The sequence below is a fragment of the Mycteria americana genome, chromosome 8, assembly GCF_035582795.1.
Source record: "Mycteria americana isolate JAX WOST 10 ecotype Jacksonville Zoo and Gardens chromosome 8, USCA_MyAme_1.0, whole genome shotgun sequence".
Lineage (NCBI taxonomy): Eukaryota > Metazoa > Chordata > Aves > Ciconiiformes > Ciconiidae > Mycteria > Mycteria americana.
In genome coordinates this window covers 17574594-17602354 of record NC_134372.1, presented here as the reverse complement: position 1 = coordinate 17602354, position 27761 = coordinate 17574594, and the positions used below count along the sequence as shown (strand labels likewise).

Below are 27761 nucleotides of genomic sequence, written 5' to 3'. Positions count from 1 at the left end.
CTCTCTAGCTGTCTGGAAGTAATGAGACCCACATCAGGATGTTCAAAGGTAGTATTTTCATCATTCATCCTCTTCGAAAGCAATGATTAAAGAAGCAATAAAGGAACACCTCTTTACTGGAAAATGTAGAAACCAGCACTTTGGAAAGAGGAGGAGGAGATGGATTGAAACAGACTGCAAGAGGACAATAAAAGTTAAAGAGCATTAAACAGCACCTCCGAGCCTAAAGGTAAAGCAGCTAAATACTGCAGAAATGAACCATAAAAACAGCACCATAAAAATGCTATGGCGATGCATTACTGCATCCTTAGTTAAAGATATTTCAACCCTTCCATTACGGACCCTTTTTTCAAAGAAAACAGAATGATTATGTAGCCAGCCTGGAGGCCTGTTGCAGCCATAAAGAAGCAGCAGACCAGGGAAGACATAGTCCATATTTGTTTGCCTTGAACCAGAAACAAGCATATTAAAAACAAGCACGCATCATTGGAAGTGTTCGAGGTCAGGTTGGACGTGGCTCTGAGCAACCTGATCTAGTGAGAGATATCCCTGCCCATTACAGGGGGGGTTGGACTAGATATCTTTAAAGTTCCCTTCTAACCCAAACTGTTCTATGATTCTATGATTCTAAAAAAGTGTAATTAACAACTCCCTATAAGCATTTTGCAATCTTGTAACTCCACTAAAAGCAACAAGCTACTGCAATACATCTAAGCATAATTATGTAAAAATACAGAACCACAAAGGGTACATGGAGACTTGGGGTATAGTTGCTTGAAGAGGGTACATGAAAACATGTGCAAGCTGACTTTACATCACAAAGAAAATAAAACAAATGTGATTAACCTCCCCCATCAATATTGAAACAAGAAGGAGGTGGAGGTGGAGAAGAGGTGGAGAAAGGATATATTTGGAAAATGTGCTGTCTCCAAACAGTCTGAATTTAGCCCAAACTGCCTTAGACAGCAAAGGAAAGAAGGGAAGGGAAAAACATTCTTACCAGAAAAAAAATAACAACATGCAGACACACGTATTATTCAATTATTTCAGTGCTCGGTGCTGTTAGATAGAGACGTCTGGAATCTAAATTGTGATCTGAGTTTTGTAGTGCTGACATAAAGCATTCCCTCCAGACAGCTCAGGTACTGCTTTTTGTTTCATAATCAGTAATGTGACCACATGCACATTAATTTCATTTGAGAGCAGAATCTACTGAAGGTAACTGAAAGGTGAAAACTAAAAGTTGTGAAACTCATTCCTGATAAAGCAGGTGCTGTCAGTGTTGGCTTTGCCTCCTTAGCACCCCACTACTGAGATTAATAAACTGACAACAACAACAACAAAAATTAGAGAGTAGTGCACTGTGAAGAGGCAGTATAAGAGGGATCAATGTTTCACAAGAAGGCAAAGCTATAAAGTAAAGGCTGAACTAAAAAGTTAGCAAAAAGGTGTCATTCTTTTTTGTGGCTACTGGTATGAATTTAGATGAAATACCAGTTTTAAAGTGAAGGAATTACAGGCTAATTCTGAAAGTCTCCAATGATTCTGCAGGCATTAATTTCAGCAAAACTCTCTGCAAACCAGAAAAAAAAAGATCATCATCTTCTGAGTTAATATTCTTGTGATGAAACTTGTCATCAAGTCCTGTCAGGTGTGTAATTTCAGCAAAGAAGAAAAATTGATCCTGAAGCAACTCTGGAATAGTCTTAGAACACAGCAATCCTGTCAGAATGTTTTCTAATATCTTAATGCTTGCCTATGACAAACCTATCTATGGAAAAGCTCCAATTAACTGCCGGCTATCTTGCAACCTCCAAAAATAACAGTATTCACAAAGTAACCTTTTGTCATCAACATGAATACATGTATATTCCCAGAGGTTTTATGATAAAAAATAGAAAAGGGAAAGAAGCAAAATTAGTAACGGAATTGATAGCCTCCACATACAGGGAATAGGCACAAAATCAGACAGTAAAAGAAAAACAGCCAGGCAAATGCCCAGTCCTGTTCCTCAGGGATGCCAGTATTACGACAAAGAATCACTTTGTGAATATCCCAAGGAATTCCCTCCCTATGAAGTGTTTGGTAAATTGGGACAATCCCATCAGAAATGGCATATTTCAGGTACTGTTGTACCCAAGAACAACTTCATATGACAACAAATAGACAAGGAACACTAGGGGGTTACTCTACACTAGAATTAAAAGTACATTATAATCCTGTGGGCCATGAACCACACAGCAACAACTGGCCCGGGCTGAAGAGGACCAACATTTTTATCTTGTAGTTCTTAGCAATAAATACCAAATCCAGGATGCCAACGTTAAGTTCTAAATAGTAGCAGATGCTCTCACAGAAGCAGCAGTTAAGAGCCACGGTTCACTCTTAATATTTTTTTTGGCCAAAGTTAGCTCCAAAGTTAGCTCCTTTCTCTTTTTGGACATTTCAGGCTTCAGATAACTTGTATTTGCTTTTCAGGCCCCCCACTTCTTCATAGCACCCATGTTACCATTTTAGCAAAGCAGGGCAATTCCATTCCAAAACTGGGCACAGGAGCACAGACTGGGCACAGACTCCTTTCAGTCTCATTTGCTCCCCATGGTGCTACAACCGCTGATTAACTGCTGGATAACACAGCCTGGGTGTTGTAAGCTTCAATCCAGCTATACCAACACCTCCCAGAGCTCCAAACCAGAAGGCGGTCTTTAATCAAACTCTGGGAGGGACTGGGCTGAGACTGCACAGTGGTGTAACTATACCATACCTAGCTGCTCTGGGTGTAATCCAGCAGAGCGGCATTACATTCCCGGAAGGCCGCAATTCAAACGTTAACATCTCAGAAGCTGTAGCAACCAAGCAGCTGAACCCACGGTCTGAGTCAGTGTTACACGCAGTCCAGCTCCTCTACCTGTTTGCTGTGTTTATAGCTACCTGGGCAAGCAAGAACACTCCACTATTCCAATCACTTTTTTTAGCACCACAATGGCTAATTTTAAATGCTGGGAGATCAGCTCTGCCACTCTGCTATTTGAAGCACAAGTTAAATATGTTTGACGTTCCATATCCCAAATGACAACAAACCAGAATATTTAGAACTGCAGCATGTCAGGCATTTATTTATTTATTTATCTGGCAGGCCTAAGTGCTGCACCTTTTCATTTATATGCAACTGTTTGCCCCACGGGCATCAAGCTGTTAACACGTACAGAAGAGATTAAAATGAGCTTGCATGCTGGATGAAATATAAATTAAAATTATAGTACTGTCAGTCTTGAATCTGGGATTTTTTCTCAAGGTCTCCCAAAATGTATAATTTCAAATGAGCCTCTGTTTGTTACTTCAGGAAAGGCAAAATGTATAATTTTTCAGCAACACAGTCAATATGAGTTATAAGTAAGTTGTCCCTGAGCCTGTGAGTAAAATATGCTGTACTAATACCATGAGTCATGTACACAGGGATGGCCCAAATGAATAAAATGCTTTAAAATGGGACATGCGAACAGAGAGATGTCCACCTGTCTACCTTCCAATGCAAAGCACATCAGAGGCTTGTAGGTATTCTAATGTCAGTAACTCCCAATGCTGTGTCAGCCAAACCCATCATTGACGCAAAGCAAATGAAACCCCACCTCCTAACGAGCCAAACGGTTTTCTCTGTGCAATTCAGAGAACCGCGCAGTGGCACCCCCAGGGGTGTCCATCCATGCGACCCACCTTGTCTCGAGCGGGACGTTGCTGTTGAGCACCCAGCTGTCCTGGAGCTGCACGGACTCGGGGGTGGTGGCCAGGTCGTTGGGCACTGGGGCGGGCGCGTGGATCTGGTTCCGGCGATTTGTGAGCGAGTTCCTGTTGAGGGAGTTGGCAGAGGAATGATGATGGGACAGTGAATGGTTGTGAGGAGGAGGAAGAGGTGGCCTCAGCGTTGACTGGCTGTGATGATTTGAAGGGCCTAAAATAGAAAAGAAAAACAAATCACAAATGCGTGTTGATGATACTATTCTCCTTGGCATTTTCAAGGGATCACCGCCTGGAAAAAAAGCCAAACCCTGCAAACAGGAAACTAAGCCTGCATGCCTTTTGGACCTGTAGGCATTAAAACATGGTTAAATCAGATCAGTGATTATTAGAGATCAGAGATTAAAACAGTGTTTCGAGGATGCTCAGTTGGGATGTGCACGAAGACTATGTTGACATTTAAAAATACTCTTTTATGGATTCTCCCTGGAGAAAGGCTCCTCTGTGGAGGAGCCAGGACAGGAATCTAGCTTGACCATTCTGTACATCCACCCAGAGGAACTTTTTCCTCCCTGTTTCTAGCAGGGACTTTAAGGAGATGAACTTTAATGGATTAAAAACAGCTTTTGAGAATACGGTCTTTAGGCTTCTACAAAACGTAATCAGAGATCTCAATCTGCTTTCACTCACTGTTATTTTACCAATCAGCTTCATATGAACAGTATTTGTGCCAGTGAAAGAAGATTAAACTGCAAATATGAAAAGAGAGCAACTATGCAATGATGGTATCTTTCATGTTATTCCATGTGATCAGGATTTAGCCTGTATTTTTTCTATTTAGCAATGCCACAAACACACACCAAGATCTGAAAATTATGCTACTCTTTCAGCCTCTTTCACTGAAAAGGACAGATGATGTTTTTTAGAGATAAAGTATATACACTTTTCTCCTTCTTTGAGTACTGACATGTTTGCATTGATAATGAAAATAAATTTTTCTAATCAATAAGGCAAGTGGATTAAATAAAAATCACATTAGAAGAAAATAGAATAAGCAGGTGTCATTCTAGTGTAGTCAGTTTTCTAAACATAAATGCAGAATGGCAAGTAAGTTTAAGTGCAATTCCATACGTTGCAATAATTTGCTTCTAATAAAAAATAGTGAGAGATTAAAGAAAACAAACACTGTTAAGTGTATTATGAACTGCATGCTTTAGTCATTATATCAAGTTGTAGTTTTCTAGTGAACAATAATCAGAAAAAATAATATTAGTGAAATTATAATTATAATGATGTGTGTTTTTAGAAACTGAAGCACATTCTGTACTTAATGAATCAAACAACAAAAGAAAACATCACAAGGGGAAACCATTTGCAGCTAGACTGATCTATTTTTATATGAAACAATGAAGTATAGAAAAACTGCTAAACTGATCAATTAACTGTAAGTTAATTAAGGCCAATATTTAAAAAAGAAAAAAACCCAAACCCGCCCAAAAAAACGAGAAACCGTTCAAGGGGGCCTAATCCCAATTGGGAATCAGGCCACGCAGCCAGGAACTGAAATCGGTGCATCATTTCAGGCTTCTGAATGCTGAAATTCTTATCAAAACACCTTTCATAATCAGGGGGATATTTTAGACTCTCAGGTTAAGCCATCCAAGAGAGGAGAAGTAACTGTCTCTTTTCTTTTGTATGGGGAAAACCACCCGATACTGCAGCTCAAACCCTGGCGATCAGAGGGGCGAGCTGGCACGGCACCTCCAGCTGCAGCCAGAGACCGTGTCCTGCCTGCTCCCGAGCACCCCTGGGACCATCTCCTCCCTGGCACTGCTCTGCCGACTGCCCGCCCCAGGGAAAAGCATTGCAAACGTCTACTTCTAACAGCAATACAACCAGGGAACGGAAAGACAACAGAGGTTTTGGAGAGAGGTCATTAATTTTCTTAAGCATTTCTGTGGGCCTGGGGAAGCACAGGGCGATGAAGAAGAGACAGACAAGTTTACTGGGGCTTGTGCAAGGCAAGTAGAAGTTGTCCTGTAACAAGAAACTTTCAGAAAGGAATGATAAATTCTGCATCCTTCACATGCTGCTTTAAAACTGCACAGAAGTTTCTTTATCTTTTTTGAAGGTCTGTTGCCTGAATGCTCACCCTATGGTAGTGTCAACTGCTTTAAATACAAAGACACCGTTCATGAACACATCCTAAATTTTAGGGCCATCATATGTGCTGCTCTCCTCACTATCCTTGCCTCAGCTATGTCTTACCTAAGCTTGAAAGAGACTGTTTAGCCCAGCAAACTTTGCATTTAAAACCCCTATTTGGACCTCCTAAAACATGAATGTCTAATCTACGCTAGGTCCTGTGCGATTCCCGAACAGCATGTGGAGTAAGACACAGCAGGAAGAAAATGTGTTTGGACAATATCCACACACATAGAAGCTTAAGTGGAATTACTCTCCTAGTCTGTGTTCTGGCTTTAAACAAAGCATGTTTGGATTTCAATAAGTGGATATTTATGAGTGATAAAATACAAACGTGTGCCCTTGTGTTAAAAATTACTTCAGAAGATTCACATGCTTCATATTTTCTCAACTTACTTCAGATGCAGCGTTTCCTTTTGGACGATAAATATGGAAAAGTCATACGCACATAAACAAAAAAGTTTTGCTCCGAGAGACGCAGTAGTGCCAGCTATATAAAGACTCTGACCCTTGCAACCACAAAATCACAGAGGCTGTTCTTAAAAGTGAGCCAACTGCACATCAATAAGAATGAACAGAATTTCTGTAAGATTAAGGAAGCAAGAACTGAATTCAAGTTACCACGAATTAATTTAATCTGCCTCAAGACTCAGTTCCCACCCAGTAAATAAAATGTACTGCACAAAATAAGCTGTGCATAAGTAACTGAACATACGCTGCAGCTGCAAAACCTCAGAAATCTGGTGTAAAATGAATGTAGCATTTAATACAGAATAATAAAACAAATACCAATATCAATGTTATATAGATATTATATAGTTTATATTAAAAAATATAAAAGCTTATATATATAAAAAGTACTAACTAGGGAGCATGCACACACACTTGTGTATATATGAGAGAGATAAAAGCTTAATATGCTGCTTCTTCATAAACCTGTCTAAATGAATCAAAAGCAGAAGCTGAACACCATTGAACTTGCCAGGGATATAAAATTGGATTCACATCTGAACATCTGAGCACTTCTGTATGAGCATCTTTGCCTAAATTAAAACTTCAACAGCAGTACCTGCAAATCTGCTGAGCTCAGAAGTTCAGAAAAGTAAATCATTTGTCCCATAATAAAAGATCAGCAGCCTAAAGGACTGGCACAACGTATCTTAGAATATGACATGCTCTGTGGCCTCTTGCCGATTGCTTTATTATTTGGAAGCTTAAACACAATTAAGTGTCTTGGTGGAGTACCTCTGGCTTTTTACATCAGGAAAGAGATTTTATTTTTTATATAGCAGTTGCCAATATTGGTTTGGGGAAAAATACTGAGGAAATTATGCCTTTTCTCAATTATTACATGAATTAAGGGTTTCACCAGAATACACTATACATTCTCAAACATTTAGGATTTAAGGAGAAGCCTCTTAAAACCACGATGAAAATCAGAGAACTGGAAATCTGAAATACTGGTACCCTCAAGGTTTTGGCTTTTTTTATTTTTTAATTTCTGATTTAAATTCTCAAATAGACAAACATACCTAATTCTAATGAATTTTAGTACACATTGATTGTGCTGAGTACCTCTGAAAAATCAGGGCCTGATGACCATATAATCAACACATGATTCTTCAAGAGATCTTACTGCAGTCAAGAGTATTAGCAATGCTCATTTCAAATGTTCAAATTAGAAGCAGAGTGAGGATAGATTGTGTTCTAATTAAGTAATCTGAGAATACAAAGTCTGATCTACATATCTTTGAAGTAGTCATAAGCTATCCAATTGGCTTATTTGGGTTTAATCAGAACCAAAATGCCAAAAAAGAAAAAAAAATGTTTTGCTCTGTTCATGCTTTTATCCAGTAAAACAATTAAACAACTCAGGCTAGCACAGAAGTAAAATTCAGCTAAAGAAAGATGCAAAATAGCACTTGTCTCCCTAAAAACAAACAAACAAAAACCCACCAAAAAACTAACCCTGAGCATAATCCTGTCACTATGGTCTTCTCTTCTTTTGCATACACAAGAGAGAGTAAGGGATCTGCAGCCCAACGTACAACCCCATCGCTATTGCCCTGCTGTGCACGATGCAGGGTGAAAGCAGGGGTGCCGCGGGAAGCGCTGTGTGATGGGCAGCCGCTGCAGATCCTTCGGGAGCCTGTGCCGCTGCATCATAACAGTCTTATTCTGGCATGAGCCCGGCAACCTCAGGGATCAGGAAAAGCCACTGGATGTCACAGCGTTACGGGTGCAACAGCGATGGCTGCGTGCTCCTGAGCATGCACTTCCAACCACCACTTCTCAGCTATTTTTGCAGTTCAAATGTTGCCTAGAATACGAAGTGAAACTTCAGTACAGCTTTAACACGGTCAAATTATTCTTCAAAGTTCTTCCAAGGCTTTGGTACACTCACTTAACACATGCACTAAATCCATGCAACCCAACGATCTGAGGAGAACAAGTTAATCTCCCACCTCAGAGATTAAATTCAAAGCAGAATCAGCAGCATCCCTAATCTAAGCAAAGCAGTCGCTTCCCTGCATCCCAGTTCTTTGTCATTACTACCTCAAAAAAGTAGATTCTATCTTAGTTGTGCTGAATTAGCTTCTGTGCCATGATTAAATGCTAAAGAGACACATAAACACCTCCTCTTCAATCCCTTTCACAAAAGAACTAAAAGAAAAAAACCCAAACATATGTTACTTTTCTGAAATGAACAATGATGCAGCTATTTCCTTATACATCTAAACAAAACAAATATTGAACACAAAAAGATAACGAAGCTGATGCATTGAAAGAAAAAATGAATTAAGTAAACCCACAGAAAATCCTTGTTAGCCAGCATTAGAAACCCAGTCTTCAGTATCCCTAGTTCTTTATTCAAATGACTCTACCACCCTGTTTTCTCAAGGAAACCACATCATCTGCTATCACAATGAGTAACAGGTTTTTCACAGAACCACAGGGCCACCTTCCAAGCTAAATTAATCTTCAAAGGCAGATCACATTACGCAGAGTCAGGAAGAAAAGAAAGCATTGAAACACCCAGGAATATAATACAGTATCACAAGGAGCTGCCGTCTCCATGGCCAGCTTTCACCCTGGGATTTCAGCCTTCATTTGAGTTTGGCGGGGTGGGACCAGGGTTCCTTCCCAAGCAATAGAGACTCTGTTTTATGCTACGTCTGCTTCAGTTCTTCTGTTCGTTTGCTTTAATTCTCTAAATTATTTTGTGCAAGGCCATAGTTAAATGGAATCTAAATGTTCTGAAAATGTTTTCAACATATGCTGTAAAGAAGCAAGTTATCTCACTCATAACCACGGATATCATTAACTCTCTCTCTTGTTGTTCGAAACCCAAAACATTTGCCAGGTGTTCCTTCTTTTGTCCGCATGTTTTTACAGTGTTTGAGGCAAGAATAGGTTGAATGACTGGCTGTCATCCCAGACTGCACATTTCAAACTGAAAATTCAGCAAATGTGTGGTATAAAATTGTAAGTCACTTATCAGTCTCTGCCAGTGCACTGCAGCCATCTCCTCAGCACAATATTAGAACAGAAAATTAAATGTTGCTGTGGCAAAAAAGAAACAACAAAAAAACAACAAAAAATACCCCATTGCTTACCCACAATATCCAGATAATCACAGAAAAGGGGAAAGGTGGTTTAATGGATAAAGTCTAGGACTTTGTCATAGTTTCTATATTCTACTCTGACTGAGGCAACCCTTGAGCGATTGTGGCCGAATCACTTGTTATCTGTAAGCGTCTTTATCCATATCCTTCGCAGGAGCACTGAAGGTAAATTACCTTACCACTTACAAGGCAATCAGATACTACTGCAGCATGAGCCAGTCAAATGCTTTGTGTCTGTGGCTCCCAGCCTGCGGGGCAGGAGTTCATCGCATGGGAGGCAGAAGCAGCAGAACCAAATTAACTCTGCCAGACCTGAGTTGTTGCTGCGTACACAGAGTGCGACGGCTACTCCGTCACGCTCCCGAAACCAGAGGTGCTGAGATGCTCTGTGCAGACGTCCAAGTGCATCAGCCTGCTTGGAGCAGGAATATTAGCTTGTTCTCAGCATTGCTGGAGCCAAAGAAATGGCAGATTTGGTCTTTGCACCGGATGGGTTGGTTGGTTGTGAAAAAGTGGTGTGCATACTCATGTAAGCAAAGGCAAAGAAGTAGGACCCTTCACCACAGGGTTTACAGTCATATAACCAATCTTCTCATGTGAGGGTCACCTACAAAAAGGTTAAAAACCACTGCCCTACAAAATAGTATTATCTGATTGTACTAATTGTATTTGCTGAAATACATCACTTAAATATTCATTATCACGCTGCATAAGGTGCACTGCCTGCATAAAATAATGGCTAGTCAATGGCAAAACATATCACTTTAATAATGCCTTATGTGGACTCAGTGCTCTGTGATACTTTTATATATGTGTATATGCGTGTGTGTATATATAAAGACAGGCATACTATTTCCATTTTTACATATCATAAAAATGAGTCAGAGGTTAACGAAAAGAGTCTTCTTTCCAATTAAAAAACAACCCATGCATTTCACATCTTTTCCAATCAACCTTTTCATTTAGTTTTCCAATAATGAAATAGATATAAAACCTATTTCAGCGAGACTAAAGGTGTATTTATCTTCTTTAGCTTAGATATACGACTTTTGTCTGAAGAAGGCACTGATGTAAGAAGAACTAAAAAGAAAAGTGTACATATATATTTCTAAGCAATGAAGTTCATCATTACCATCATAATTACCATGGAACATTTTAGTGCAGAATGCTAAATGTTGCTCTACAGACTTGGTTCTGTAGAATGGGAAAGAGTTGAACCCTATCTAGAGGCTTACACAAACCCTCTCCAAAGCTCACACAATCTGATACACCGAGAATCACACCAAAGAGAAAGTGAAGACATACATTTTTCTGGACAACATACAGAAACTTCTGAACAGAAATATTTAGGCCAGCATTGTAAGCCTGGTGACATTTTCCAGATCGGAGTACAGCTTGAAAACTGCTCTTTCCCTGGATGGTCCAATGGGGAGCCTGAAAATTTTCATAGTGACATAAGAATAATTGTACTGTAATTTCCAATTCATTGTGAGTCTGGAGTCAGGTGCAATAGAAAGTCATCCCCGAAGCTGTTACAGCAGTACTTTGGATGTTACATAACCCAGTCAGCTAGCACACCAAGCTGTTTTCCAAGGGGGCAAAAGAAATGCTAGTCACAGGTGTTTTAATGCAATACATTATCTTGATTCTTTCAGAAACGTCACAGAACATATTACACATTGTCCAAAAGAATCTTTTTCTTTTTTTTTTTTAGTTAAACATGACCTCATAAAAAATTTACACAAGAAAGAGTCTCTCAAAACAAATTACTGAAAGTAACCGCGTCAGAGAGAAGATCTAATAGGAGACTGAGATCTCAGCAATGCCTAGGTGAGCTTTTTAATAAATCAGCCTTCCAGGTACTGCAGATCCTTTAAGAAGGAAAGGTCTATCAGCAGAGTAACGATTTTTAATTCTCCTGTTGTTCTAAGAGTCTGCAATGTCAAATCTCACCACTGAGAAGTTTGGCAGCTGAACTATTAAGGAAACTAAATATATTGAACATGGCTTTCAGCATCAAGTAATTTCTCTGTTTCTCAGACAATATTATCATCACTTCCCAGCAGCACTAACTTTTGTCAACTGCTGATTTTTTTTCTTATTCCATCTACTGCCTTGGGATGATTCAACATAATGTATACTGCACACCAATCTAGAATTTTTTCAGTTCAACAGCAGTATCAACAAAAATACACTAGTTTTCTTGTTTTTTAAAAAAAAAAAAGTTCTGTCTTACTACAATGCTCTTCCATGGGTTTTCAGGGTTAGAGCACTTTTTTCAGGAACATTTACATTATCCCTTCAGCCCAAAGACAGCATGAAAATAATAATTAAATACAGTTTTTCCTTTAGGCCGAACCACCTGATAATCAAATGGTGGAAATAAACACTGATATATAAGAATCATTAACGTGAAGACTTACTAACATATACCAGCAAATACAAGGTTCCTGGAGGAGCTTCCTGGGACAATTCAATTTCACAGCTCCTGGGAAGCCAGTTATGTACTACCTGGACCATCTGTTTCCCAACATGTAGAAGAGGTAAAAATAAGTTGTGTAGACTATATGGAAAAAGTAAGAGAAATGTTGCATAATGCTGGAGTAAAGAAAAGCATATACCATGCAATGTATATGTTGCATTGAATCACACTTTTCAATAGGTTATTTCTCTTTTTAAAAGCAGGCAAGGTACAAGAAATAAGTACAAGAAAGAAACGAGCATTTGTCCGCCTCCAGGGTACTGCAAGCTGCAATGCTACATGACTGGCATTTCTTCCATAGGCAGAGGAATTTGGTTTGAATTCTGTATTGGTTGGTATGACAAAAAAGGAAGTCACAAACCGTTCAAGTAAGAGGTCCTGTCAAAGTTGCCTGACTTTTCAAGGTACCAGAGAGGTTAACTTCAGCTACCACGAACAACAGGTTCTGTTATTCAGAATATGATACCATGGGTTAATGAATAAAAATACAGGGTATCATAAGGTGGTGTATGAAAGCCCTCACACAATTTATCATTCGGCAGCAAATGAGCCAACATTAAGCCAGCAGTTCTTATAAAAGTTTTTAATTAGAGTTTTTAGTGTGTGAAGGGAAAAAAAACCCAAACTAAAACCCAATCATATCCCCCCAGTCACACACAATAAACCAGAAAAATCAATACAAGCGAATTTCAGCTACGAAAATGATCGGTCTGTGTCAGTAGGTGCTGCAGCTGGGCTGTAACTTCTCAAAATATGATGTCTGATGTGACTGGCTTGCAGGGGCCGATCCCAATCCCCATCCCCTACGGCCTCGGTGCTGTGCGGGTGCCTGGTAAACTACGGCCCTTGAGCCCCAGTGTGGCAGAGCTAAGGGGAGGCCAAGCCCCCGCGGATGCCAGCGGGCACTGCCAGGGATCAAAGGACTCTGAGCGCAGGGCAGAGTGAGCCACCAGCGCAGCTGAGCTGAGGCCAGGCCAGGGTGGGGAACCACCTCCCCGCACCAGCCCCACGCTGTGTCCCCGCTAGTGCCCGCGGGGCAAGGTGTGCTGCTTCACGCACAGCTTCGTGCTAACGGCAAAACAGCTTTCAGACTGCAGCTGGCTTTCAGTCAGCTCGGCGACCAGGAAAATTAACTGCCTAACATCATTGTGATGAGGCACCCACTGAGTTTAGACTGTCCAGCAATCCTCTCAATAGTACTCCATCAAATACTTAACTACCGCTGTATTCACCACGAACAAATTTACGGAGAGCTAGAAAAACACTCTCTAGCAAAGAAGAAATGAAGCAGCCCACTGAAAACTTTGACTAGCTGGAGAAGACCAAGTGTCGTCTTATCTAAATAGCATTACCAACATCTTGCAGAAACTTAAGCCTCATCAAGACATTAAACCTCAGCGCAACTCTCTATTACGTGAGCTTGAAGAGGCTCTCAGAACAAGGCTGTGAGTTTTTTTTCTTTTTTTTTAATTTTTCATTTTATAAAATACACCTGTCTATTCACTTACAATCAGTGAAAAAGAAAACACCGTCACTACTCATCCCCTGGGACCGTGCTGCTCACTTATCTGACATCCTCTGCCCAGTTTACCCAGCCTACCTCTGATACCATAATTACAATGCAACTATAAGCTTTGGGCTGCCACTTTAAATATGTGCTGTTCTTACTTCTCCAGCATGGAGAAGGCAATCGAATTTACAACCTGAAGAGACTGTGTAATCATACTGGCAGACACCAAACAATGAAGTGGTCCCACATTACCAGAACAAACAGAACACAGGGCAAGTGTAATGTCTTTCGGCAATGCTTCTTGTTCCGCGGGCAAGGGGAGAGCGAATGGCACAGTCCTACCCATTATCTATACGGTGTGCATCTTTGAAAACACAGCTTCACCCCAGGTACTCAGATCAACATCATCTTTACCTGCCCTTCTTTGTCTCAAGGCCATGATTTTAGTTTTCTGAGAAGACCAGCAATGCAAAGACACTCAAATAAAGAGCCATAGAAATATGGTATTAACTGAGCAATGAGGGAACAGATCCCATTTGCTATTTAAGGTATAAAAATAGCTATGCTAACTGAATTATATAGTGTTTCTTTCTTCAGAATGTCTGAGACCACCACAGTACTAAGTGGAGTTCAGTACTGTGAAAAGAAAGAGAGAAAACAGCTCTCAGGTGCAATGCTGTATTCACAATAATGATAGTGGCAATATTAAAGAAGAATTTAAAAACGGGAAAAGAGGATGACCCCAATATTTTACCCAACTGAAGTCATAGGAAACTAAAGAGCAGATAAACACCAGGATTGCAGTTTGGCTAAAACCTCTGGATAAACATCTGTCACCTTGCAAAAATTGCTAACAGCTTTTTATAATGATGAGAAGTAGTCAAAACCTATATTTGAAATCTCTGCTTTAAAATGTATATACAGATTAGCAAGTAATTTGGCACAATACAAACAGATCAGTAGATGAGAGTAGGTCCTAGACCCCCTGTTCTACACTCTATGCTGTTTGGATAGTGTAGGGCGGTAAATTTGGACTAGATTTAGTTTGATACACCTGGATCAAGAGTCCCCACCATCCATGTGCTTTGAAGCAGGTTATCGTTATGAAGGACCGGTTATCGTTTCTACCTCTCATGTCCCCACTAGAAGAGAGAGCCCATTTGCATCAATTTGGTGAGATACTAATAATTTAGTTGGTGTTGAGTTGCAATTCTATATTTGAAAAATCCAGTAAGATTAGTTTGGTTTGATATCAAAACTATGATACAGAATGACAGCGCACAATCTTCCTATTTCTAAATTAATATGCAAGAAAAATCTGTGTTTAGTCTTCACACCTATCCATAGAGATATGTTCAACATGTCAAGGCTTTTCTGCAAGGACCTTTTATCAACCACAGTTTCCAAGGAAGATTCAGAAACAGAGAAGTCAAGCTTAAGAAATTCCAAAGTCAAAAGGATTTTTTTTTCCTAAATATCTCTAGTATTTTAAGTGAAAGTTATTTTCATTATATTATTACCAGTAAACTACAGCTATCTATAGTTTTAAGTAGTGGGATACTTATTAGGTGTCCCTACTTGACGTGGAATGAACCAAAATGAAATTACTTTTAAAAAATAAACCTTATCTAGCTAGATTGTTGCTGTTAGGTAGCTGTGACTCTCCATGCCAATAACAGTTATCTTAAGAATTAAAAAAAAAAAAAAATTAAGACATCCATTCATTTTTAGTAATTTTCTTCCCACTGGTATGTGTGAAAGATTTTCATTTACACTCATTTATCAACTCAGACAACTTCACTAATGGGGAAATTTATTCTAATAACAAAGAATCAAACTGTACCTTGAGAAGGGTATCACAGGTGGGTACATGCATACGGCACCTGCTTTGGGAATAAGTATGATCTTTTATCAAACACAACTCTCAAAAATTTTGGTTATCTTTGACATAGTCACAAAGGCAGGTGGATGCCCAGATAGCAAAGATTTTGTTTTAAATTAGTGTTTCTGAAAGAAATATTCACAAACATGGGAAGGCAGAAGAGATGTTAAACTGAATAGTAAAACATGGTGTAGAAAGGGATCATAAAAAGCAGTAACCTTGTACTCTGGCAACGTAGACTATGGAGTTTTTATCTGTCAAAACTGTAGTTTTGACCCAAAACTGTAGTCAACCCAAAATTGTAGTCAATGTTACATACACTGAATTGATCAATACCAACAACCACAATGTAATAATAATGATAATACTTAGTGTTCTCTCAAATATCTGCTGTGTGTTCTTTTTAAGGTGCTTCAAAAATGAAGCCTCATAAGGCAAGGATGTTACCAGAACTTTACAGGCACATAAACTGAAACACAGAGAGTAATGAATTAATATTGAATCATTTGACCCAACCCTAGTCCCCTGGTTTCACCCTGGTCTTCTTCTTCTTACAACAGGCCTTCCTCATCTGGCACATACGTTTCTTTGGTCATAACAAATTAAAACACATGAAAGCTAATTCCTGTGGGTGCTAACAGAAAGTAACCCATGTTTAAGTTTAACTATTATTTCAAACAGGTTTGGTTTGGGGTTTTTTCCATGCAGAATATATGAATAATGTACTTCAGTAAGCAGAAACAAATGGGGCAACTTCTACATTGGATAAAGATCTAGAAATGCAATATCATTCTGTCTGACCTTTTAGCTAGCTGTTAAAAAACAACCATAAAAAAACCCAAAGAAAAACCCCACAGCTGATCATAGATTTTCCAAATGGTACATAACACAAGTCCTATCCACTGGAAAGGATTACATTTTTAAGCTAATGTCTAATTAGTACATTTTAACAGAAATGTAAGAGCAAAAGCTACCCTCTACAGGGCATGCAAGTAAATCATCATTAAAGCTTGAATATTGTTCCGTGCATATTTTATGCACCATAAAAAAGTAGTCTGGAATAAAACAAAAACTACATATCTGTGCAGGATGCTGACAGACATCTTGATACGGTTTCACTATTTCAATTTAGTTGCATATTGTTTGATACAAGCTCAGGGAAATATGGAAGCTGTGCCATGAATGGAGAGGAAGAGAACTAACTCTCTGTTGCTGCACATTGTCTTTTTATTAACTGAGACTCCACAAAACTCTAAAGTTGTGAAATACTCAAGAAAAATTATTAAATTATTCATCAGTGATAAGACAATTAAGACGCAAACTAAGGAGCAAGTAGAAGCTTGGTCCTGAGGGAGAACAGCTGGTCCTCTCATTAAAAGTACGTTTTGGCAGCAAAATACCCTCTGAACAGAGGGAACCTGCTGCTAAAGCAGCCTCAGAGTCAAATTTAGGAGCAAGTGACAAAGACAGACTCATGTGAAGAGTAAGGTGGGTATACTCTGGGTATCACTGTGTGGCTGGTGCAAGCTGCATACCCCCTGCTTTTGGCAAAAAGGTGCTGTGATTTTATTGCACTTTGGAGCCACAACATTAGACGGTAGCCACCTCAGCCGCTGGGCAACTTTGTGCTGCCGTGTGAAAATACACTGAAGTAAGCTTAAAACCCAAGGAAAGATATTATTTGCACTGAATAAGCCCTTAGCTGAGTACGGAATCTAGTGGCAAGGATGGTGTCCGAGTCACTGAGTCACCCTGTGCCCCCGCTTCAGATTCCTTGTTTATCAAACAGAAAAGCACTCTGCAGACCCCAAAGGGGTGTTGTGTGGGTAAATACAGGAAAATTTCATGAGCAGCCTGAGATCTTCTCGGGGGCAGGTACCGTGGACATGCTGAACATGAGCGTTGTCCAGCTGCACAGTGGACAACCACCCCCATGGTCAGGAAGGGATATTCCACCCCTGTGGTTGCAATGGTGCAGGTGGTATTGGAAAGAAAAAGGAACTGTATGATGTTAGTGACATGGAAAGCCTTTCAGAGGTGGAAAAGACAAGGAAAAGGAATAAGAAAGGGAAGAGAAAGACAGCACTTTGGCACAATGCCTTTTATGGAGTGAAACGGCACACACAAACACAGCACCATCCTGCTCTAACAGAGTGGTTCATAGTGCCAGAGCTCTGAGGGTGTCTGAAAAACATCATTAAATGCCATTGCTTCCCATTCCTTCCCATCCCTCTCTTTCTGCTGCCTACTATCTTTAGCTTGTGGGTTTTTTCATACTTTCCTTTTGTAGTTTTTATTTAATTTCCTGTCCTGCCATCCCAGTAATACTGAGTCTGCATAGTTCAGATTTACCCCTCGGCTCACCATCTCTTACAATCTATTCTCAAAGACATCCATCTTAAACTCTTAGTAAAAAAAACCAAAACCCCATCTCTCATCACAGCATCACAAAGGACTTATTAATTTGTATAACTCCATTGCTGAAATACATAATTGGTGACAAGTATGACTTGTGTTCTTTAAATAGAGTATCTGTAAACATGTCTACAGCAATAAAAACTTGCTGTAGCATCCACTGAAACGTGAAATTCCCACTCACTGGCACACCTTGTTCTATACATTTGAGAAACTTCTTCAAATAACATAAAGGTCCATAATTTTTTGGTGACATAGGAATACAAAATCAGATACTTCATCTTAATTTCATACAATTTCACTTCCTAGTTAGATAAAACACTGCTAAGAATTTTCCTCCCTGAATGCCATCCTCTTCTTTCTGTATTTCCCCATGTGTGTGGAGTGTTACTCCAATCCTTGCATAAGATTCAAACATCTTGCATAACTGGCAGGAATTCTGACATCCCTGCGTAGCTCCAAATTAGTCTCAGCCTGTTTCAAAACCTGATTCATCACATAAAATGTAATAATTTCCACTCCAATCTTTCTGCACTTATTTGTTCACTTGGGTCAGCTGGCAAAATAAACATTTTAGCCTTTCCTACTGCTCCAGATATGTCATACCGAAGTGGGTTTTGCATAAAAAGAAATGGCATGCTACTATCTTTGTAACATTTTTAGGGCCTTAGTTATAAATACTTCAGATGATGCTCTAGACAGGAACTCAAGTGATGCAGATTTCAGCTCTTCACGTGAACAGCAGGGAGAGTTACAGATTCAGTTTGAATCGGTCCTGTACTAATTTACCCTAGATGATCAAAGAAAAAGGAAGCATAGACAAAGTTGAATTTCTAAAGTGATGGAATTTATACATATCGTGTAAACAATTTATTAGGTACGCACAGTTATCAGGGCATGTATAGGCAGTGGGCATTCAGGAATACACAGGACAACATCCTGATAGACAGAAATGATCCCTGATATACAACAGTGATCCCTACCTGCTCAGGAACGAATGCTGAGCAGGTGAAGGAAATAAACCCTGCTGGCCCTGAGCTGGGCTCCCAGCAGAGCCGCTGTGCCGAGCAGCAGGAACAGGCATACCAGGGCAGGGGCAGGCATACCCCCGGCTTTGGGCAGCGTCAGGCCCCGATGGCCCAGAGCCACAGAGGCGACAGGGGAGGAAAGAGGAGTTAGCAGGAACGTTGCTGGGAGGAGGAGAGGAGCAGGGCGGCAAAGGCAGCGGAGGAGCCACCTCCCCGAGGTGCCGAGTGCTGCACCTTTCTCAGGTGAGAGGGAGCTACAAGGAGACGGGAACTACGAGAGCAGAGCAGGCAAGTTGAAAAAGCAGGAAAAGAAAAAGGTCCAGAGCTCCTCCAAGACAGTTTGCGTTTCTCTTCAGGCAAGGTTCACGGTAAATTAAAAGAGAGGGAAACAACCAGGAGAGCTGTCAAGGACAGGACAAGGGAATTGCCTAGGCAGGAGGAACGCAGTATTGAACAGGGTAAACTCTAACTACACACTTTAGACATATCTATATAGCTATACCACATATAGCTACATCACATACTGTAGACATATTTGTACCTGTAATTACTTCTAAATACCTACCTGTCTTTTATTGATTAGTGCTACAAATGTGCAGCACCTTGTGTAACATGCACCTTTTCCCTCAGTCCTAGTAATACTATCTTGTTTCCAAATTCGGAGATGTTACTGGGAAGTCCTATGACATATACTTCTTAAAACTCAGTACTATTTCAGAGCGTTTTAAAAATAGGGAGCTCTCCTGGTTTCGGCTGGGATAGATTTAATTTTCTTCCTAGTAGCTGGTATACTGCTGTGGTTCGGATTTAGGATGAGAATAACGTTGATAACACACTGATGTTTTAGGTGTCGCTAAGTAGTGCTTATACTAAGTCCAGGACTTGTCAGCTTCCCATGCTCTGCCAGGTGCACAAGAAGCTGGGCGGGGGCACAGCCAGGACAGCTGACCCCAACTGGCCAAAGGGCTATGCCATGCCATATGGCGTCATGCTCAGTATATGAACTGGGGGAGCTGGCCGGGGAGCAGCAATCGCTGCTCGGGGACGGGCTGGGCATTGGTCAACGGGCGGTGAGCAATCGCATTGTACATCACTTGTTTTGTACATTCTTTCATCATCGTTGTTATTATTATTATTATTTTCTCTTCCTCTGCTGTCCTATTAAACTGTCTTTATCCCAACCCAAGGGTTTTACTTTTTTTTTCTGATTCTCTCCCCCATCCCACTGGGGTGGGGGGGAGGGCGAGCAAGCGGCTGTGTGGTGCTTAGTTGCTGACTGGGTTTAAACCACGACAGGGGCCAATAGCTATACACCTGTAGTACAGTAAATTTAAAAGATACTTTCATGGACACATCATTGTTTTTTCAACATTGTAGCTTTTGAAAACGAAATTATTTTTCTTTCTCAAGAAGGAGCAGTTTTTGCAAAAAATGCTTCAGCTAAGGAAAAAAAACAAACCCATGATCTTAAGCCATGTTAAAGAAATTATTTTAATCCTGCCACTTAGACATAGTTTGAAGGGTCAACCTCACCCAGAGCAAAGATTGATAAAGGAATTATTTTAACCCCAACACTTAAAGACACCTGTCATGGTTTAACCCCAGACGGCCACTAAGCCCCACACAGCCGCTCACTCACTCCCCCTCGGTGGGATGGGGGAGAGAATCAGAAGGGTAAAAGTGAGAAAACTGGCGGGTTGAGATAAAGACAGTTCAATAGGGAAAGCAAAAGCCGCGCACGCAAGCAAAGCAAAGCAAGGAATTCATTCACTCCTTCCCATGGGCAGGCAGTGTTCAGCCATCTCCAGGAAAGCAGGGCTCCATCACGCTTAATGGTTACTTGGGAAGACAAAGGCCATCACTCCGAACGTCCCCCCTTCCTCCTTCTTCCCCAGCTTTCTATGCTGAGCATGACATCATATGGTGTGGGATATCCCTTTGGTCAGTTGGGGTCAGCTGTCCCAGCCGTGTCCCCTCCCAGCTTCTTGTGCACCCCCAGCCTACTCGCTGGTGGGGTGGGGTGAGAAGCAGAAAAGGCCTTGACTCTGTGTGAGCACTGCTCAGCAGTAACGAAGACATCAGTGTGTTACCAACACCATTTCCAGCACAAATCCAAAACACAGCCCCATACCAGCTACTGTGAAGAAAATTAACTCTACCTCAGTTGAAACCAGCACACACCATCTTCGGAGTTGATCCTATTCAAAGGAAGCAATGACAAGACAAAATTGATACTCCTATATATTCTATGCTCTTCAAAATATAGAATGATATTTCCTAACTAACATAAACAGATCTGTCTCTTCTTTATGCATTAACAATTAATATGGATCCTGCTTATAGATATCTGTAATGCTTTGGGCTGTATTTATGGTGTGATAACTGTGTCATTTTGAGACACAGAGCACCAAGATGATAGAAAGACTTAGCTGAACTGTTCACTCATGCTCCTATCTAAGGGACAACACTGTTTTCTTGTTACAAAATACTGCCCCAAGCAATGAAAAGTTTCATAAATCTTTTTCTACCAGTGTTGTCAGCTTCTATTTTTGCCTGTGGCTGAATATGATTATAATCTGTTTTCACCATACAAGAAAACAAAGTGATCCAGAATATAATGACTGGGGAACATTTTGGAGCCCTCCTGAGCTGCAGGGTATTTCCAGCTGCTAGCATAGCTGATAACGGACTTAATAGAGCTAATGATTTCTAATACCGCTAACACAAGGCTATTTTCACAGTGGGTAAATAATGACTCTTTTGTTTTGGAAATAGTTAAGGAGTCATGTAGATGTTTGATAAGTACATGATACGGTATAAATGCAGCAATATTTGGGTAACTAATAGTAGATTACACCATAGCTGGAAGATAATATACTTTTTTGTTTCCTTTTAAGAACTTAAAAGTTTATAACCCTGGTAACACCCCTGTGACAGCAAGGAGGTTTCACTGTAAACAATTACAAGTAATATTTTAATCTAGGCATAAAAATGCATCCATTTGTTTCAGTGCACTGCATCTTTGTTTTTATGTTGGTAATTAATATTACGAGTCTTTGCTAGAAATAAAATAACAACTAATTGTATAGTAAAAGAAATTTTCCTGAGGGTTGAATGCAAAAACTGCATTGATGGGGCAAACTATGAATACCTTATATGCCCACAATATTTTACTTGATCATGACTGTATGGTTCTCATGAGGATTAACAACATTTACTTGGTTTCCTCCTTTCCCGTTGTGTAATCTGTGTTCCCCATTCAAAGGCATGTGTTCCCACCAGGGAGAACTCCACTCCGTAGACTAGAGGATTCCTTCCAGTTCTTTGTTCATGTGAAATTATATACAAAAAATTTCCTGTGGTAAAATGTATTTCTCCTTCCCTCTCTTCCTTTTCTCCAGAAGTTACATACCTATCTATATATGTTGCACATACGAATCTTCTGTTTTTCCTTAAAGACAGTTGAACATTGTTTCACATTAAGTTCACGATAGCTGTAAGGACCGTTTGGGACTTCTCTCCTGACTCACTGCAGCATCCTGCAAACCCAGCGTTTCATGCCCCCTCACTTACCCCTACCTTTTCCCTTCCAGCGTTCCCTGCCCCATGCTTGCTTCTCTGCTTGGGGCCTCCAGCCTTCTGGGGCCCTGTCGCTGCTGAGCGGGGATGGGGACAGGCTTTGTCACAGGGAAGCCCAGGCAGCGGCCAGGAACTGCCCCGTCGCCCACCTGAAAGGAGCCTGCCCAGTCTCGCAGGGGAGCCTGAGACATTTGCTGCTCCATGACGGGGACACGCTGTGAGGGGGAGGCAGGTTGGGGAGGAAGGAGCACTGGTTTGAAAGCAAAACTTACAGTGAAATTCTGCACTGTTGAAAGCGTGGCCCTTAGCATATAGTTCTACTGCCATTTGAGTTTTCTGAGCTGTATTCAATAACAAATGGGATTCCCTAAACGGGATTGTATTTCAGCATGCTCTGTGTTCCTGTATTGCCCAAAATGGGTGGTATCAAGCTGCTTACAATCCAAACTTCTCAACAAGCAGAAAGAAGATTAATTAGAATTCTGATGAAGGAAACAAAGTAAGGTTTAAATAAAATAATTCAAGCTAGGCAGAGCCCCTAAAGTCAAAATGAAAGAAATAAAAAGACTTATGGCACGAACAGAGGATAAATGGTATAACCAACAAAGCAATACCTACCCATTATAAACTTTATAGACTTTAGGAAAGCATATGATAACCCCCATTGTGATTCATTTTCACATATCTTGAAATATTACAGGAAGCAAGCAAAAATAATTAAGTTTACCAAACTGTATTTCAAGGTACGGCTTCTATGGTTAAACAAAATGCAAACTTAAGCAAAGAGTCTAATACGGCTGCCGGTGTCAAACTGAGAATGCAATCTCTTCTCTTGTTTGTCACTGCCGTTGTTTCATTACAAGAAGAAATTGTAGACTGGAACAACAGAAATATTTCATGGTCTAAGAGTTAATAGCAGATTTTGTTTGTGCTGGTGATACAGCAGTTCTAAATGACAGGTCAAACATGCAAGGAACACCACAAGATTGTTCCACATCACAAATAAATCAGGTTAAATATTATGAAAAATAAATCTAGCAGGAACTCCAGGTTCCAAATCAGGTTTTGTATTAGAAGGCCAAGAAATACAGGGTTTGTAAATTCATATACTTGACAGATGTGAGCAAGCCAATGGATAGAATCAGAAGGAAACAATACCATGATCGAGTAATGCGACAGCTGCATTCACTAACTTCAATGACTTGCTCAAATGTTATTTCTTCCTCAACATACAGATATGGAAACAGGAAAGCCACTAGACGCAGTTATTTATGCATTCTGAATGCTAACGCTAACGCTTTCAGAAAATATTAGGTATTCCATTAATTTAACTCCTAAATACTAAGATTCAGAATTCAACAATTTTTTTTTTTTTAAATAGCACTCAATAGAAAACAGAAATTCAAGCTACATTAAAAACTAAGCTAGAGCACACAACATAGCTGGTGTACCACTGACAATTTGAGAAGCATGTCAGAGGGCCTACACATTCTTAAAACCGAGAATATTGAGCAAGTTTGAGAACAAGATGGCTAAGCTGCTCAAAGAATAAGAATTAAGGATTGCTTAATTAAAATCAGCTATAATATCATAGGGCAGAGATATATTACATACATTAGCATATAAAAAAATGAAAAAGTGGGAATTTTGGAGATCAAGGAACTCTTCTTCTGTATCAATACAGGAATTGTAATGCCAACTAAAATTGGATTTAAACATATAGATCAGGAATTTATGATAGGAATAGATGGCTGTTAAAGAAAAAGGTAATAATCGGACAGTGAATTAAATATTTTCATTATTTGGAAAATGTTTATGGAATGGAAAAAAGTCTTGTAGAGAGTACTTAACAAAGAAGGTCTTGAAAATTGAGAAGATATATAGGGAACAAATCTTGCTAAGTCTAAAAGTTATCATATTTTGTTAAAAATAATTAAAATACAATATACTGTGCAGTCCTTCAAAAGGAAGTAAAGCTATGTAACAGGTGGTGGGATGGGAGATGCAATTCAGTGTTAACAAATGCAAGAGCAACTTGAAAGTCTTCTATTAACTATTGATTATAAACTACCTAAATGAACTCCAAGAAGAAAAAGGTGTGGAGGGATGAATTTTTGTAAACAGACCAATGAAAATAACTGTAACACAGATAGATATTCCAGGATAACATTCTAAATGCATAACAATGGAAGAAAATAAAAATGCAGCATACCTGCTAAGCTCTGACATCAAGCGATTGCATGCTGCATCCTTATTACCAAAGTGAAAGACAATCATCAGCTGACTTACGACATACCTTGTGTTAACATGCACGAATATGCCAAGTTAGGAAATGCTGCATCATTCACTCACATTTTGTGGAAGGTGTACTGTGTTATCCTACATCCATCCTGCCTCATCCATGCTTAGCGTTGTGAAAAAAGCAAAAAGATTTAAAATGTCTACTTAACAGAACTGTTCTCTGTAAACTTAGATTAGCATTTAGAATGTGAACCTCGCAGCATCCTCTGCTGCAGATAAAGCTGATCCATGCTCACTGGGAGTGGAATAAACTCAGAACTACCGAGGACCTTAACGCACGCAGGCTGCTGGTATCCAGGGTCATGGTGCCAAATGTGTTCCCAAAATCTCCTAGAGCTCTCTGCATTTGCATCTGTGTATCAGTGAACACAAACCCACCACTTCTTTATTGACTATGACCCTGAAAAGTTTGTTCTCTCTACCTGTATAATGTGGACTTAGGTAAGAAATCTTACTGATTCTGTTAGAGAACTAAGAATTGGAAAAAACTACAAGGTGTGCAGACACACATTTTTGACGCTCAAGTCTCAGCTGAGTGAAGTCAGTATTTAAAAGCCAGTCAGTAATCTCTTCCAGTGAATTTTTACACTAGTGTTGTAGTGAGACGTGTGCATATGTAACTATGGCGGCTGAGAACAGGCAGTTACTGTTCTCAGGTGAGAAGCACAGAATTTGCCTTGGTGAAGTGTCTTGGACTAATAAAGGAAAGAAACTTACCCAAAGGCTCAGGTAGTCAAAAGGCGGCTTGTGATTGACTCCCTGGACACAGCAGGAAGCCATGAATACAATCATTTGGTTTCAGACCTGACAATCAGGTATGCTGCTATGGCTTAGAAGGACAGGCATTCTTTCAGCAGTCATGGCCCAGCACTTCTGTTGTGAGATCACCTACACTGCCAAAACAGGCGCAGCAACATATTTCTCTACTGGCATATATTAACCAATTCTGCGGGAAACCCAAGTACCAGGTTACAACAACAGTTAGATCCATTGATCAAGCCAAATATATTTTGTAAGTGTGCAGAGCTGTTTAAAAAAGATTGCATACACATCTACTGTGCAGAGATCAGATTCCTGGCTGGATGCTACCTAACCGAATGTCTCTGCAGATGGTTCAGCAGCAACATATGTTGGAAGGTGTGGCTGCGCAGCACCTAAAAGCACTCCTGCGGCTTTTCCAGCGTGGGCAGTATGGTCAAGAACCAGCGCCCAGCGGGGAGGTCAGAGGCCAGGCTGGGGCACTCGGAGCTCGCCGAGTGCCAGACATCTGGTAGTTCAGTGTCCCTCTGGTTCACCCCAAAAGATCCCTAACTTGTCAAAGGGACCGAGGTATCCCCAACTCCAAATGGAGGAGTCCTGTGCCCATATTATAAGCACAGTTTATGGCTGGACATAGACTGCATAAATGAAGTTAGAGCTTCCTGTTCCATCCAAATACTTTGCATTATATATTATTCTTTTCATTTGTGTGTCAAGCCAGTTACTGGTATATGTTCCTCAAATGAACTGCAGCATCAACAGAGCAAAATAAAAACAAAAGCATTGCTTAGGTACGGCCTAAGTACTTACATTACTGTCATAAATGATACACAGTAAGACACCCTCTCCAATTTTCTAACACTTCAAAATTCTTCAGTGAAAGAGGTAATACTCTTCTGCTCTCATTTTTTGGTAATTCACAAGATTCATATTAACCAGTCCAGATGCAAGTACAACACATTTGTTCGTCAGATATTATTAGTTTACACATCTCCAATTTTCTAACTCCCAGCAATTAGAAGCCCAGTGCAACTGCAAAGGAAGCTGCTGGTCAAGGAGACGTTGCAGACTAAAAACAGAATAAGGCTTCTCTAGATCATAAATTAAAGAGCTACAGTGCTACAGGTGTTGTTTATTCACATTTGATAAGACTGTAAGAGACAGGCATGGTGTCTGCCTCAGTTTTTATGGGGGATGTAGGGAATAAAAAAAAGAATCTCACAATTCATAAAAGCTAGAAATAGCTCATCTTTTATTTGTGGTCCCTGAATTATCTATCTGGCACCGGCACCATCGGGCTTGCGCAGGCATACTGCTGGGCTGCTTTCACTCCCATCCCACAGAACAGGAGACCTCTGAAAAAGGAAAATCTATTTCCTTTTTATTTTTCTTTCTAAACACCATGTACTCTCCAAAACTGTATTTATTTTCTTGAAGGAAAACCAGCAATAACTGTTAGGTGAGAGAATAAAAAAAATAAGGAAGGAAATAGAAGTGGGAAATGCTGTCACTGACAAGGACACTGCTGGAAGAAACACACAAAATGTATTCACTTGCTTTGATGTTTCAGAAAGTTAGAGCTTCCAAAGTTGAACAAGGCAGGTGAATATTATCTTTGTTTGTCTTTATATATATGTAGATATATATATATTGCTGCTATTACCAAGTAACTCAGTAAACAGTTTAAATGCACATTGTACTTCCTTATGACGTTTCTCTTATTTCGCTATCAAATTTTGACATAGAGGTTTTCTCTCCTAAACATATCCATCAGTACTGTTTCTTACCAAGCTGGTGATTGTCGTCTACAAATCAGTCAGTATTTATCCCTGGATGTACATGAATGCAAACAACCTTTTCCTTCCAGACCATGTGCTTCCGTACGGTGCAGCATGTTTTCCTCCTGAGAAGGCACTGTGCACCATCATCATCGTTTGTAACAAACGGTGAACTCACGGTGCACGAAATTTACCCCAAGCAAAACAGAAGGGTCACCGAGGCACTCAAGGGCTGTGTAGCGGGTCACGGGCATTGGTCTATAGACAGGAAAAAAGGAGCAGGCAGGTGCCCTAGCTATCTCGCTTCTGTATCACTGCTCACCTCTGATTATTTTATTAGGTTCCCATTATCAGCCTTCATACCTAAATTGATCTATCAAGTATTGCAGAACCCTTTTTCCATGCCTGCTCTCTGCTAGGCTATTTTGATTGCTCTCATTATTCCTTCTTTCCAACAGAGA

The 27761-nt window shown here is 40.1% G+C and overlaps 1 protein-coding gene across 7 annotated transcripts in view; it reads right to left on the bottom strand.

Annotated features, from left to right (window-relative positions):
- Positions 1-27761, bottom strand: part of TENM2 (teneurin transmembrane protein 2) — a 547147-nt gene that overhangs the window by 181895 nt on the left and 337491 nt on the right. For 4 of the 7 annotated variants that reach the window (XM_075509420.1, XM_075509421.1, XM_075509422.1 and 1 more), the window contains one exon: positions 3715-3930. In XM_075509420.1, the coding sequence (XP_075365535.1) occupies positions 3715-3930 (216 nt within the window). Of the gene's footprint in view, positions 1-3714; positions 3950-27761 lie in introns of all 7 variants that reach the window. The other 3 variants (XM_075509417.1, XM_075509418.1, XM_075509419.1) reach the window with 1 other exon arrangement.